Raw genomic sequence first — 16,468 nt, 5'->3', positions numbered from 1 at the left:
TATTTTTTGAGGGGTAGGATTTACCCCAAGTTTAGTCCTAGTTGCATTTATAACAAATTTCTTAGTGCATAGTACATATTAGTGTCATTAGACTATGTGTAATACCAAATTGATATTCTGTTAAACTCAAAGTAAGTCTAATACAACAACCTATTAATTTTGTAAGGGGGCCCCAATTATCAGAAGTTGTATCCAAACTGTACAGCCCTAAGATAGATCTGTGAAAAAAAAAAGAGAAAAGGGCATTTGACCAAAGTTCTACAAAAGAAAAAGATTTTTTTTTTATTACATATATAGTATATTAGATTATAAAACAAACCGATTATTATTACTTTCAATGAATTTATAAACATAAACATATTCAAAAACCTTGTAGTAAGAACAGAAAAGAGAGCTTGAGTAATAATGAACATTGAATAAATTTGTTGACAATATTGGAATGCTGGCGTCACTAATGATTTAGAAGGCATAGGGTAATACAGGTAAGGGGCCACCGAAAATTTAGGTGCGTCGGTGGCCATGGAGTTTGAGGGTGGGTAAAGAACCGGGCGTCGCAACACCACCCGCGGCGCCCCCTATATATATTCGGCCCGTTTATTTGTATTTTTATTTTTCAGCCGTTTTTTTTTAGTTTGATTTTCAACGTTGGTAACCGGCCATGTCCGGTTCGGTAATTTTTTTTTGCGCTTAGTTTTTTTTGAAGTTTCTTTTTTTTGAATTTAAATTTTTTGAATGTTTAACGGTCTGTCCGTGACATCCGGTTCGACCGGATGTTGTTTTAGTTTGAATTTATAAGCGTTTTGAGTCGGTCTCTGCGCTTCTGTCAGGGTTTTTGATTTTGACAGCTTTCAGTTTTGATAGGCATGATAGGAACTTTTTTCTGTTTATGGCGCAGGAACAGTAAGGTTGGCTAGGACCCGCCCCAGCCGACAATGACTAGCCACTGTGCACCAACACATCATGCCGACCGCCTTCCTTACTGCTTCCAACGTAAATGCGAATCCATAACAACAGTTTTGTTTGAAAAATGCCGCGCACAAAGAAATGTTTAAAATTTTATGACTTTGGGTCTAGAAAAGATAGAAACCGTTGAAAATATATCACAAGTGTATTACGTTATTGCGGGCACGCGCAGTCGACCAGACACGAATTGTAATAATTTATTTGTAGGTAAAGTGACGATTTTAAAATTTTTTATAAATTAACTCTCGCGCTAAATAAAAACTTGCAAACGAAATGTCAAATTTACCCGAAACAACTGATTCGAACTTCGATTTCTTCTTCCCAAAACTTTTGACAAAAATCTCCCAAGAAATTTATAATTGGGAGAAATTATTTTTGGAAGAAACAAATTTGTGGGAGATGAACTCCCATGGGAATATTCAGAATGGGCTGAATGTTTACAGTAGCTGCGTTTTTTTACTTCTATATACGTTTACGCTTGAACTTTATATGGACTGCTAAGCGACAAACTTTAAATACACCTCTGAAATTGCTGGGCATAAAATTTGCCCTACTAAATTTCAATACGCATTATACTCAGATGTAACTGAAATATGTGTCTTTGTTTCACCCATTACACTAATTCTATGTATTCTATGTGTGTCCACAATTCATCGCAACTGATTCAGCTATATGTTATACCTTATGGCCATCAGAAGGTTGTGTCTTCGCTTTTCGGTACACCATGTGCTGTAGCTGTAGTTATCTAAAGCTGGAGACATTGGTGCTTTATCGGTAACCGTATCGGTAACCTTATAACAGCTGATTCGGCCAACCTTATGAGAATCAATGCAATCGATTATTGGTGCCGCTAAGGTCGTAACCGTATCGTAGCCAACCAATTGGGTTTTGGTTACCGTCGTAACGATAAACAGCTGATTACGTTAGGGATACGGGTACAGCGATACGACATACGGCACCAATGACTCCGGCTTTACCGTCGTAACGATAAACAGCTGATTACGTTATGGATACGGATACAGCGATACGACATACGGCACCAATGACTACGGCTTAACCACTGCCGCTAGATGGGTCTCCTAAGCATTATCTAAGCGAGGATAGGCGGTTTTTTGTTCACGCGCAAACGTAAACGTATACGCGTGTGAAAAAAACACGGTTAATAAAGGAGGCATTATTTCACTTGAGTAATCGATACCTCATGTGCTTGCGTACTCGATACGTTCAAAGGGACTTGTACACGGTAGTCGACTACGAAAAATATTCGGTAATTGAGCAAAGTATTAGGGCCGTTCCATTGGTTTATCGAGCTCTGGCTCTGGCTCAAATCTCATTGGAACGATCTGGATCAACTTTATGAGAACTGGCAGCACTAATATAAAACATCTGTTTTGTTGAAAATAAGAAGAAACGTACACAAAATTTTAAGATACTGATAGAATTATTAACATTTAAATAGTTTCGCACGTAAGCAAACTATTTATTTTCCTTACATCATCTTCAAGTTGTTTACTCTTTCAGTGTTTCTGCTTTTAAATATGGCGAATTCTTTTATGTATACACAAATGTACACATATTTAGTTCGTGCTACAATGGCTCAACTATTTGGTTGGCTCATCTCACCAGCTGATTTTATTTTTTTAATTTCACTGTAGTAGGGATTGTCAGAAGGAGATGGCAAACTTAAAATGAAACCAACGAATTTACAACATTTCCTTACTACATACAAATGCTGCTAAGTTTTATGTTTTCATTCCATTCCATTCGTCTGACAGCAACACTCTGATTTTGGCAATGTGAACAAATGTATGTTGTTGCTGTAGAGATGAACCAACCATATAGTTGAGCCATGAGTGCTACCAACTCAAAAGTGGTTAGCTGTCAAAAAATCTACTACAGAAAACGAAACGAACAGAACTGCTATACGGATCAGAAATTGAACCAGATAAATATCAGGATCACAACGTTGTTGTTGCATTTGCATGTTAAATTTCTATCCGTATCTCGCTCAAGTCTCAATGGAACGTAACTATTCTAGTTTCACAAATCTGTTTGTGATTTGTGCTCTAGTATGCATTGTGAATGATGACAAAGTGTGATCTCTTCTGCATAAACGTCACAATTCCAAAGTGATTGGATCACCTGATTCGTATTTGACTATCGCTGTCTCATTCTGTATCTCTTTCTATCACCCGCTGAAGATAGGCCCCGCCATATTGAAAAGCCTGTCAAAACGCTGAAAAGTAGCCATATTGAACAGCCTGTCAGGCAGTTGACAGATAAGAGATCACACTTCGTCATCATTCACAATGCTACTATGTACTCGTTGTGTACTCGTGTCTACCCGTATTGGAACAACACTATAATTGGGCGAGTTGCGGTTATCTAAAGTTGTGTGTAAAGAGTGTACATATACATACAACTAATAAATAAATTAAAGCATAGTGATTTGAGTTGAGCAGATAACGAGACAAATAGGTGGATGCTAAAATTCGTTTAAAAGAAATGTTGTCCACTTTTGTAGTAGTGTCAGAGTAAGATTCTATTACGCTGCTTAGTCATCAGGTGCAATTGTTCCAGCAAATGCATAAGTATCCGCATGTATATGTACACATAGCAATCCAAAAATATGGTACAATGAATTGATTCATGATCCAGGAATATAATTTGTGATAAACAAAGAAACAAACGATTACGACTGTCGAATAAGTAACTATTTGCACTTGTGTTGTTTCATTAGAATATCAAGAAAAACCAATGGAAGATATAACGCCTCTCACAAATCTTAAACAGGTATCTAGTACATACATACACTTTGCTGATAAAAATTTCGACATCATGCATCTACTTTTTTAATTATTATTTTTATTTAATTACAGTTGTAAATAACTAATCAGTGAATATTTCCTTTCCGTTTCCTAATATCATAAGTTAAACTGTTGGCGTAAGTTTTTTTATTCTACAAAAAAGAAAAAAATTTTGCTTTAAGCTTCTAGTTTTAATTTAGGTAAAAGTCTAGTTGAGGGGTCGACTGCTAATACGCTACCAAAAATATCGAGAGAGGTGTCAAAAGACGCGTTTATATATGTCCGGAGATATTTGCAGTTGAAGCTGGTGAAGGCCGCCAACGGAGACAGGTGTTCTGCGCAAAAATGCTATGGATCCCACCCCCGGTTTCGGAGGTACTCGCGGGTTTTTTTCGGTTTTTCGTTAATATCTTTTGAACGAGTTAACATTTTTTTCCGCCTTCGGATTATTAATACTGATGTCCAGACGCGTCGTTTGACACCTCTCGATATTTTTGGTAGCGTATTAGCAGTCGACCTCTCAACTAGACTATTACCTTAATTTATTTTCTTTTAATTTCTATTTGGGTAAAATTTTCCATTAGTGCACCACGCTTTGACAATAAATATATATATAACTCCAGTTCTATCGAAAAATTTACAATTTTTTTATTTTTATTTTCCATCAGGTGAAAAAACTGCCTAAACATTAACTTAAGTTTATTTGAGTATTATAATTAATAATTTTACGAACTTCTATTAAAAAAAAGGTAGTAGCGCAGTTTAGGGGCCCCACCCTAAAGTTGGGCCAAGATTTTCGAGTGAGGTATCAAAAGACGCGTATTAATCTCGAGAACAATAATCTGAAGGCGGAAAAGAAAAATTGTATCTCTGTCCGGAGATATTTGCAGTTGAAGTTCGCGATTTGCATGTGGTTGTTGTGTTTGTACCCACAATAAAATTGTGCATCACCGTGGCGGTAGCCACGGTTATTCCACACACCCGGACTTAGCATGGCGTAGCCCAGGGTTATTTTTTATAAGCGCGGCCGAAGGCCGCCAACGCAGAAAGGTGTTCTGTGCAAAAATACTATGGATCCCACCCCCGGTTTCGGAAGTACGCGCGGGCCTTTTTTCGGTTTTTCGTTAATATCTTTTTTACGGGTAAAAAAAGTTAACTTCCGCTTTCGGATTCTTGATCTAGACGTGAATCAATGATCTTGCGCTTGTATAAATAAACTTTTCTTCAATTTTGTCCGCACGTATGTAATTTACGAGTCTTTGATTTTTCTTTATTGTCTCAAAAATGTATTCATACCCAGTTGGATATGTATGCATGCAACATCATTATTTCAGACATGAATTGGGGCTGTGTATGCATGCCAGTATAAATGAACGTTAATTTCTTTTTAACACGTGTAGTTTTTCAGGGAGTATGCATACTCTATACCAGCGTTGGAGCTACTTCTGTATGCATAGGCCTGTATTCATGCCGAAAGCATTCAAAAGCACCCGGATGGCATCCTCCCAGAGGGTTAGGGGCTTAGAATATACCCGCGGCAGGTATGCCTGTCGGAAGAGGCGACTAAAATACAAAATTGATTCAAGGTGTTGTGTAGCGCAACCCTTCCAAGGTGTTGCCAGCGAAAAATATAGCTTCTCCAACCCAATTGTCAACCTCACCTACACGAGGCGAACCCTGTTACTTTAACAGCTGAAGCTCTGGCGACCCCAAGTTCCTCATGGATCTAGGAGGTGGGAAGGCGGTATGGCCTATGGTTTCATGTCATAATAAATCGTTCCCGAGATGGTCGGGCTGCTGCCTTAATGGTGCTTGTTACCGGAACGTACCGGATCTACATCAGGCAAAGGACCATCAACATCGATATCATTCCCCAAGGCCTTCGCGAGTGTACTTCTGCCATGAAAAGCTCTCAGTGAAAACTCACCTGCCTTGCAGATAAACAAGTAGGTACCGTCCCGCCAATTTGTAGGAAAAAATAAAAGGAGCACGTCGTAAATTGGAAAAGAAGCTAGGTCTAAAATCCCTTCGGAGGCTATCACTCCTTACATTTTTATGTTGTTGTGTTAACAGTGCTTCGCCCCATTCAATGGGCACGACCACTCACAAATTGTCATGTTGTTGTAGCAGTCATCAATGAATCTGCCAGTTTCAACAGGGGCGGAACATAGGGAGATTGGTGGTAGAGGCATAGTTTTCACATTACAATTGAAAAGATGTTTGGTGTCATGTGGAGACATATCGCATGCATACGTATATATGATTCTGTACAAGTAAGTATTTAACCTGTTACATTATCAAGAACGAAGTTGTGCCAAGGTGACTCGTGTCTCTCTTGGTAGCGTGCTTTCTTCTTCTGCAAGAGTAGGATATTGTATATTGATAACAGGGTTCACCGGGCGCGTCCGCGTGCCGAATCTCCCCACAGTGGTTATGTAGATGTTCCACCCTGAGGTCAAACGGCTGGTTGTTGTTGTTGTTGTAGCGATTAGTTACTCCCCGAAGGCATTGGGGAGTGTTATCGATGTGATGGTCCTTTGTCGGATACAGATCCGATACGCTCCGGTAACACAGCACCATTAAGGTGCTGGCCCGACCATCTCGGGAACGATTTATATGGCCACATTAAACCTTCAGGCCATCCCTCCCTCCCCACCCCCAAGTTCCATGAGGAGCTTGGGGTCGCCAGAGCCTCGTCTGTTAGTGAAACGGGATTCGCCGCTCGAAGGTGAGGTTAACAATTGGGTTGGAGAAGCTATATATTGCGCTACACAACCCCTTGAATCCCTCAAACGGCTGGTGGTTTCGTTCAATTAACGATCTATTTATTTCAAGTTGCGCCATCTCTCACCAATTAGTCAAGACTGATATGCAAAAGATAAAGCCCACCGAACAGATTTTCACTTTGCGCCAAATAATTAAAAAAAACATTCTCTTCGTCGATTTTGAAGCCGCTTTCGAAAGCACGAAGAGCAGATGCTCATATGTCGTTATAGTTGAATTTGGTTTCCCTGTAAAACTTATACGGCTGTGCACAATGACGTTGAGCAACACAATCAGCCCAGTCAGAATAGGGAAATACCTCTCCGAGCCGTTCGAAACTAAAAGATGTTTCAAACAGGGCGACCACCTATCGTGCGATTTCTTTTATTTGATGCTGGAGAAAATTATACTAGCTGCAGAACTTAACCGCTCTGGAACAATATTCTATAAGAGCGTGCAGTTACTGGCGTATACTGACGTATACTGACGACAGAAAAAAGAAGAGCAAAATATGGTTTTGATTGCGAATAAGAACAAAACAAAGCACCTGCTACCAACAAGCAGAGTTAGTGCAGCCATAATTACGAAATAGTTAAAGAATCGTTTATTTGGGAACCAGAATTAAAACAACATCAGCTTTAAAATTCAGCGAATAATCACTCCTGCCAATAATTGCTACTTTGAACGCTTCCCAAGGCAGCCGGCTCTATGTACCGGAGCGACTCGGGAATTTTCCCGACCAAGGGCTGTCATTTCAGTGTAACCCCATTTAATTTGTTGCGTCCCACCCACAAATAGTCATCCTCCCTGCAAATCCTTGCAGCGGGACTGCGCCATACTCTCCTGATCCGGGAAGGTATGGAACCCAATCCGCGTCCTTCCCCTGTTTCCGTTTCTGAGAAATGGTTTTGCTGCGTTTGCCGGAAAAGAATCTTTTTAGGACGGTCATACTCTGGTCAGTGTGTCACGTGCAATGGATGGTTGCATCGGACAGGTTGTTCCGGGCTGGATCCCAAAACCCGATGTCCTCGTAACTTTTATAAATCTTTTGTGGCTCCTAGCTGTTCACGCCCAAGGACGTCCCGTAGTCCACGCCTCTGCGCCCCCACTACTTTCCAGTAGCTCTGCTGCGCAGCAAGCCACCAAAAATGCCCGCTGCTGCTGGCGCCTCACGGCGCCACCAACTCATACGGCGGCTCCCACTTATAACTACAATATCCGTAGTAGAGGCGGTAGCAATGCCGAGCATCAGCCCCCGCCCCCCATGTTGTTGTTGTTGTTGTAGCGATAAGGTTGCTCCCCGAAGGCTTTGGGGAGTGTTATCGATGTGATGGGCCTTTGCCGGATACAAATCCGGTACGCTCCGGTACCATAGCACCATTAAGGTGCTAGCCCGACCATCTCGGGAACGATTTATGTGGCCACATTAAACCTTCAGCCCATTCCCTCCCTCCCTACCCCCAAGTTCCATGAGGAGCTTGGGGTCGCCAGAGCCTCGTCTGTTAGTGAAACAGGATTCACCGCGGATAGGTGAGGTTGACAATTGGGTTTGGAGAAGCTATATATTGCGCTGGCAACCTGAAAGGTTGCGCTACACATCCCCTTGAATCTGGTATTTTAGTCGCCTCTTACGACAGGCATACCTACCGCGGGTATATTCTGATCCCCTAACCCGCTGGGGTCACCCGCCCCCATCTTCTCCCCTCTTTTCCGGCAGCAATCGTGTACGTCAGGAAACCATACTCTTAGTCCGTACCACCTTTTTCACCATTTGCCAGCACAGAATATATACAACGGGTACCCCAATGCTTACCTAGGGACGTCCAGTCCCCGGGCCACAACAGCAATTGCGTCCTGGCTTCCCACAACTCAGACGTACTCGTAACGGCATAACATCCGCATCGCTGCGATTCAAGAGTCTAAACTCACAGCGGACAGAAGGGGTGAGATGCTGGCGGATCAAATAGAAGACCCGACGTTCTGCACAATAAACGGAGACGCCCCACTCGTATGGTAGGAAGCTGTCACAGTTGGCCAGATACATATATCAATCGTGAGCGCAGAACTCGTAAACTGCGTTAACTGGCAGCCGATGGTAACATTGGCATCTGACCGCCTGCCTATACTTACATATTTCGCTTGAGCGAACTTCCAACTTAATCGTCACGGAAAATTCACTTTCATAAACTTTAAAAAAGGAAAGTGGGATTAGTACAAATCCTTTACAGACAGCCGCTTTGCTGGCCTCCCTACCCCGACTGATGCTCGCCAAGGGGAACGTGCTTTCCGCAAGGTCATTGAATCCGCCTCGGCTCGTTTTATTCCCTCTCTTTTTTCAGCGAAGGCCGCAAGAGAACGTGACCTTATAAGACATCTCGACCCTGGCGACCCAAATAATTGATATAAACCAACGCATCAGATTGCTTGTGGATGAACACAAGCGGTCGAAATGGGGGGAGCCTTTGGCGATAAAGTCCTGTCGGATGCGAAAAAATGCGCGGGCGCTTTTTTCCGACAATATATAATGCAAAGTTAGACGGCGGGCCAACAGACGCGCACACAAACATAAATTCAGCGCGTCCCCAATTGCCATCACCTCCAGTGAGGTTGAGGATGCCATCGGCAGGGGGCCCAGACGGCGTAGCCATGCCGATGCTTAAAAGCCTCGGTAAAGAGGGTTTCAAATATTTACCACATGTCTTCAAACTGTCCCTTTCCACCTTTGTCATCCCTCAAAAATGGAAAATGGCCAAGGTGGTCCCGCTACTAAAGCCTGGGAAACCAGCTAACATAGGAGACTCTTATCGCCCGATATCTCTCCTATCGCCAGTAGCCAAAACACTTAAGGCCATTCTGCTCCCCTACTTTAAAGCAAATTTGAAGCTAGCCTGTCATCAGAATGGCTTTAGGAAACTACATAGCACAACCTCTGCGCTAAATGCCATTAGCACTCAGATAAATTGCGGTTTAAATCAAAACCCCCACCATAGAACAGTACTCGTTGCGCCTTTGATACGGTCAACCATGGCACGTTACTGCAAGACTGAAAGGGTCTACCCTTCCCCCAAGTCTTAAAAGGTGGACCGCAAATTATCTGGGTGGTCGGCGGGCATTGGTGCACTTTAGGAACGCAACATCCAAACCAAGAAGAATTAAACAAGAGGTGCCAGAGGGTGGTGTCCTATCCGCACTTTTGTTTAATTTCAACATATCAAAGCTACCTTCGCCGCCAGAAGGAGTCACTATAGTTTCCTACGCCGATGACTGCATAATAATGGCCACAGGCCCAGGCCCACAAAGCGATGAGCTTTGCAACAGAATAAACGGCTACCTCCCTGATCTCTCCAGTTTTTTCGCCTCGCGTTCCTGACTTTATCACCGACTAAATCATCCGCGACCTTATTTACAACATGGACGACCCAGATGTCGACCATTTTGAACATCCACGTCGATGGCATTACGCTACCGACTGTCCTACACTCCAAAATCTTATGTGTGACGTTTGATCAGGATCTATATTTTGGTGATCATGCAGCCGCAATTGTACCAAAAATACAGATCCGCAATAAAATCCTCAAATCTCTTGCTGGCAGTATTTGGGGTAAAGATAAAGAAACGCCCATTACCACTTACAAAGCAATTGACCAGCCGATTGCATGCTACGCGTCCCCGAATTGGTCGCCAAGCCTAAAGACTACTCACTGGAAGAAGCTACAGGCCTGCCAAAATACTGCCCTCAGAACCGCCACGGGTTGTCTTCTTATGTTCCCAGAACACCATCTACATAATGAGGCGAGAATGCTCCCAATTAGGGAAAGAAATACCAAACAGTTCCTGTTGAATATCCAGAAACCTGGGCACCCCAACAGACATCTGATTGATGAGCCTACACCGCCCAGGGGCTTAAGTAGTCATCTCCGTAAGCATTATGAGGAAATACGGTACCTGAGAACACAGCCGTATGAAGCTAAAAAACACAAGCAGGTCCTCAGTGAACTCCACAAACAGGCGTCGGACCTACCCCAGCGGGTTAGGGGGTCAGAATATTCCCGCGGTAGGTATGCCTGTCGTAAGAGGCGGCTAAAATACCAGATTCAAGGGGCTGTGTAATTTTTGAGGAAGCATGGACCATGAAAACATAAAGTGTTGCAGCTCTGGGAGTGATCGCGTCGGTGACGGCGATTAATGAAGAAGATGATGCTCCGCCCAACAATTTGTGATCTGTCGCGCCTATTGGATGGGGTGAAGCACTCCTACAATAACAACAATATGCTCCGCCCAAGAAAGTTTTTTTATCGGAACCCGCATATGGAAGCAGAGGAAAAGGACGGCCCCGCTGGAAGGCCCAGATGGAAAACAATTTAAGTTCTCATGGTGTGACCAATTGGCGCCAGTCAACCCAACTAAGAAGCAACTGACGCGCCTTGTTGGACATCCATTACCGTTTAAACGGTTAAGCGCTTATTAAGTAAATAAGGAAGAAATAGACACCACATATTCTCTTTTGTCGTTTGTGTCAAAATCACTTTCAGTCCGTGATCGTAAAGGACGATACTGCTCCAGCTTTTCAAAGTTTTTCCTTAGTAGCAAATATTTTAAAATAATTATTCGTTAGTAAACAGCTCAGCTAGATTCCGCTATGTAATTCGTTTTTGTCTTAAAAAAAGTTGGAACGGGGGGGATTAATGAAAAAAAATTTAGATTGGTAGAAACTTCAGCGCGTGTTAATAAATATTTTAAAGAGTCTACTGCACGCATCCTTTTATGTTGGTACAAAAGTTTGTATATTTGTAAAACTAGCATGCAGTGTACATTGTTGGCTAAGCAGCGAGGAGAGGTATAATAAAGATGCTTCAGGTTGTTGTGGCTGCCACAATATCCGCAGCCTATGCCATAGAAAATGTATATTATCTCTTAAGTCCCTTAGAGTTGCATAGAATGGAAGAAGAAAAGTAGCTCCAAAGAGACTTGTTATCAAAAATACCTGAATTAAAAAAAATTTCAAAGCATCAAACAAAATCGTACCAGAGGCACCGGCCTGGCACCGCAGCATACCGGATTTTTTATCTGGCAAAGGCTAGTCACATATGCAACACTCCCCTAACCTTCGGAGAGTGGTTTTGAGACTTCAGCAACAACATATACGCCAGTGGCATACCTAAGTGGTTCCCTAAAGGCAAGCACAAACTATTATTTATTGTCTCTACGAGTTTGTTTGTTTTACGCTTTGTGTTTCACAGTTTTCTAAGCGATGTCCCCTGGGAGAGAAAGCCTGGTATCGTCTTATGCTCAGAAACTTGTACACAGCCCGGCGAGAGGGGGGGGGTGGGGCTGAGGGGGTCATTTACCCCGGGCCCGGGCTTTGGAAGGGCCCGGGAATCTCAAAATGCTATCCAAGCTTTTTGCTTACAGAAAATAAACAAACCACACCTTTAATCACCTTTCGTAGATAGCAATCATTTTAAATGTCAACGAATTTTATAAATCTCTTAACGTGTCTGCACCCCGCATAAGGTGTTGTTGATTTTTGGCGTCGGCTTTGTAGCATATTGGCGGCCACCGTGGTGTGATGGTAGCGTGCTCCGCCTGCCACATGTTGTTGTTGTTGTTGTAGCAATGCTCGCCCCACCTAATAGCCGCGACCGATCACAAATTGTCATCAATATCCTCTAACGGGAGTCCAAGGAAACTTGCCGTTTCAACAGGGGTGGGCCATAAGGAAAGGGGTGTTAGAGGCGTTGGTTCCACATTACAATTAAAGAGATGGTTGGTGTCATGTGGGGACACATTGCAAGCGGGGCATACATTTTGTATGTCGGGTTGATTCTGGATAGGTAAGAGTTTAACCTGTTACAGTATCCAGAACGAAGTTGAGCAAGAGTGACACGCGTTTCCCTGGGGAGTATGCGTTCCTCTTCTGTGAGTTCTGGATATTTTTCTTCAAGTACTGGATTCACCGGGCAATTCCCGACATAAAGGTCCGACGCCTGTCTATGGAGCCCATTACCACTTACAAAGCAATTGACCAGCCGATTGCATGCTACGCGTCCCCGAATTGGTCGCCAAGCCTAAAGACTACTCACTGGAAGAAGCTACAGGCCTGCCAAAATACTGCCCTCAGAACCGCCACGGGTTGTCTTCTTATGTTCCCAGAACACCATCTACATAATGAGGCGAGAATGCTCCCCATTAGGGAAAGAAATGCCAAACAGTTCCTGTTGAATATCCAGAAACCTGGGCACCCCAACAGACATCTGATTGATGAGCCTACACCGCCCAGGGGCTTAAGGAGTCATCTCCGTAAGCATTATGAGGAAATACGGTACCTGAGAACACAGCCGTATGAAGCTAAAAAACACAAGCAGGTCCTCAGTGAACTCCACAAACAGGCGTCGGACCTACCCCAGCGGGTTAGGGGGTCAGAATATTCCCGCGGTAGGTATGCCTGTCGTAAGAGGCGGCTAAAATACCAGATTCAAGGGGCTGTGTAATTTTTGAGGAAGCATGGACCATGAAAACATAAAGTGTTGCAGCTCTGGGAGTGATCGCGTCGGTGACGGCGATTAATGAAGAAGATGATGCTCCGCCCAACAATTTGTGATCTGTCGCGCCTATTGGATGGGGTGAAGCACTCCTACAATAACAACAATATGCTCCGCCCAAGAAAGTATTTTTATCGGAACCCGCATATGGAAGCAGAGGAAAGGACGGCCCCGCTGGAAGGCCCAGATGGAAAACGATTTAAGTTCTCATGGTGTGACCAATTGGCGCCAGTCAACCCAACTAAGAAGCAACTGACGCGCCTTGTTGGACATCCATTACCGTTTAAACGGTTAAGCGCTTATTAAGTAAATAAGGAAGAAATAGACACCACATATTCTCTTTTATCGTTTGTGTCAAAATCACTTTCAGTCCGTGATCGTAAAGGACGATACTGCTCCAGCTTTTCAAAGTTTTTCCTTAGTAGCAAATATTTTAAAATAATTATTCGTTAGTAAACAGCTCAGCTAGATTCCGCTATGTACTTCGTTTTTGTCTTAAAAAAAGTTGGAACGGGGGGGATTAATGAAAAAAAATTTAGATTGGTAGAAACTTCATCGCGTGTTAATAAATATTTTAAAGAGTCTACTGCACGCATCCTTTTATGTTGGTACAAAAGTTTGTATATTTGTAAAACTAGCATGCAGTGTACATTGTGGGCTAAGCAGCGAGGAGAGGAATAATAAAGATGCTTCAGGTTGTTGTGGCTGCCACAATATCCGCAGCCTATGCCATAGAAAATGTATATTATCTCTTAAGTCCCTTAGAGTTGCATAGAATGGAAGAAGAAAAGTAGCTCCAAAGAGACTTGTTATCAAAATACCTGAATTAAAAAAAAATTTCAAAGCACCAAACAAAATCGTACCAGAGGCACCGGCCTAGCACCGCAGCATACCGGATTTTTTATCTGGCAAAGGCTAGTCACATATGCAACACTCCCCTAACCTTCGGAGAGTGTTTTAAGACTACAGCAACAACATATACGCCAGTGGCATACCTAAGTGGTTCCCAAAAGGCAAGCACAAACTATTATTTATTGTCTCTACGAGTTTGTTTGTTTTACGCTTTGTGTTTCACAGTTTTCTAAGTGATGTCACCTGGGAGAGAAAGCCTGGTATCGTCTTATGCTCAGAAACTTGTACACAGCCCGGTGATAGGGGGGGGGGGGGGCTGAGGGGGTCATTTACCCCGGGCCCGGGCTTTGGAAGGGCCCGGGAATCTCAAAATGCTACCCAAGCTTTTTGCTTACAGAAAATAAACAAACCACACCTTTAATCACCTTTCGTAGATAGCAATCATTTTAAATGTCAACGAATTTTATAAATCTCTTAACGTGTCTGCACCCCGCATAAGGTGTTGTTGATTTTTGGCGTCGGCTTTGTAGCATATTGGCGGCCACCGTGGTGTGATGGTAGCGTGCTCCGCCTGCCACATGTTGTTGTTGTTGTTGTAGCAATGCTCGCCCCACCCAATAGCCGCGACCGATCACAAATTGTCATCAATATCCTCTAACGGGAGTCCAAGGAAACTTGCCGTTTCAACAGGGGTGGACCATAAGGAAAGGGGTGTTAGAGGCGTTGGTTCCACATTACAATTAAAGAGATGGTTGGGGTCATGTGGGGACACATTGCAAGCAGGGCATACATTTTGTATGTCGGGGTTGATTCTGGATAGGTAAGAGTTTAACCTGTTACAGTATCCAGAACGAAGTTGAGCAAGAGTGACACGCGTTTCCCTGGGGAGTATGCGTTCCTCTTCTGCGAGTTCTGGATATTTTTCTTCAAGTACTGGATTCACCGGGCAATTCCCGACATAAAGGTCCGACGCCTGTCTATGGAGTTCACCAAGGACCTGCTTGTGTTTTTCCGCTTCATACGGCTGGGTTCTCAGGTGCCGTATTTCCTCAAAATGCTTACGGAGATGACTCCTTAGGCCCCAAGGCGGTGCTGGTTCGTCAATCAGATGTCTGTTGGGATGCCCAGGTTTCTGGGTATTCAACAGAAACTGTTTGGTCAGCATCTCATTTCTCTCCCTGATGGGGAGTATTCTCGCCTCATTATGCAGATGGTGTTCTGGGGACATAAGAAGACAGCCCGTGGCGATTCTGAGAGCAGTATTTTGGCAGGCCTGTAGTTTCTTCCAGTGGGTGGTTTTTAGGCTTGGCGACCATATGGGTGACGCGTAGCACGTAATCGGCTGGCTAATTGCTTTGTATGTGGTCAAGAGCGTTTCTTTATCTTTTCCCCAGGTACTGCCAGCAAGGGATTTGAGGATTTTATTACGGCTCTGAATTCTTGGAACAATTGCGGTTGCGTGCGCACCAAAATATAGATCCTGATCAAACGTCACACCCAAGATTTTGGGGTGTAGGACAGTCGGTAGCGTAGTGCCATCGACGTGGATGTTCAATATGGTCGACATTTGGGGCGTCCATGTTGTAAATAAGGTCGCGGAAGATTTAGTCGGTGACAATGCCAGGTTTCGCGAGGCGAAAAAATTGGAGAGATCAGGGAGATAGCCGTTTATTTTATTGCATAGCTCATCGATCTTTGGGCCTGGGCCTGTGGCCATTATTGTGCAGTCATCGGCGTAGGAAACGATTGTGACTCCTTCCGGTGGTGAAGTTAGCTTAGATATGTAGAAATTAAACAAAAGCGGGGATAGGACACCACCCTGTGGCACCCCTTGTTTAATTCTCCTTTGTTTTGATGTTTCGTTTCTGAATTGCACCGATGCCTGCCGACCACCCAGATAATTTGCGATCCACCTTTTAAGACATGGGGGAAGGGTGGACCCTTCCAGGTCTTGCAGTAACGAGCCATGGTTGACCGTATCAAAAGCTTTTGATAGGTCTAACGCTACGAGTACTGTTCTATGGTGGGGATATTGATTCAAACCGCAATTTATCTGGGTGATAATGACATTTAGCGCGGAGGTAGTGCTATGGAGTTTTCTGAAGCCATGCTGATGAGGGGCTAGCTGCAAATGTACTTGGAAATAAGGGAGCAAAATGGCTTCAAGCGTCTTTGCCACTGGCGATAGGAGAGATATCGGACGATATGACTCACCTACGTTAGCTGGTTTCCCAGGCTTTAGTAGCGGGACCACCTTGGCCATTTTCCATTTCTCGGGTATGACAAAGGTGGAAAGAGACAGGTTGAAGACATGCGCTAAATATTTGAAACCCTCTTTCCCTAGGTTTTTAAGCATCGGCATGGCTATGCCGTCTGGGCCCACTGCTTTGGATGGTTTAGCGCGACCAATGGCGTCCTCAACCTCTCTAGTGGTGATGGTAATTGGTGACGCGCTGAGTTTGTGTTTATGTGCGTGTCTATTGGCTCTCCGTCTATCTTTGTCGACCGTAGGATGCATTATATATTGTCGGCAGAAAGCGC

At 43.6% G+C, this 16,468-nt stretch overlaps 1 protein-coding gene across 6 annotated transcripts in view; it reads left to right on the top strand.

Moving 5' to 3' along the window:
• The first annotated feature begins 3,314 nt into the window (after positions 1-3,314).
• LOC137239920 (proton-coupled amino acid transporter-like protein pathetic) overlaps positions 3,315-16,468 on the top strand; it is a 106,569-nt gene continuing 93,415 nt past the window's right edge. For 2 of the 6 annotated variants that reach the window (XM_067765726.1, XM_067765721.1), the window contains exons 1-2: positions 3,317-3,756; positions 3,843-3,907. Coding sequence is in view for 3 of the 6 variants with exons in the window: in XM_067765725.1 (XP_067621826.1) it covers positions 3,721-3,756 (36 nt within the window). In the remaining 3 variants the exon portion in view is untranslated. Of the gene's footprint in view, positions 3,757-3,842; positions 3,908-16,468 lie in introns of all 6 variants that reach the window. The other 4 variants (XM_067765725.1, XM_067765722.1, XM_067765720.1 and 1 more) reach the window with 4 other exon arrangements.

Source organism: Eurosta solidaginis, chromosome 2 (assembly GCF_040869045.1).
Source record: "Eurosta solidaginis isolate ZX-2024a chromosome 2, ASM4086904v1, whole genome shotgun sequence".
NCBI classification, from domain to species: domain Eukaryota; kingdom Metazoa; phylum Arthropoda; class Insecta; order Diptera; family Tephritidae; genus Eurosta; species Eurosta solidaginis.
The sequence above is the reverse complement of the archived record's forward strand: the minus strand, read 5'-3'. Positions and strand labels throughout refer to the sequence as shown.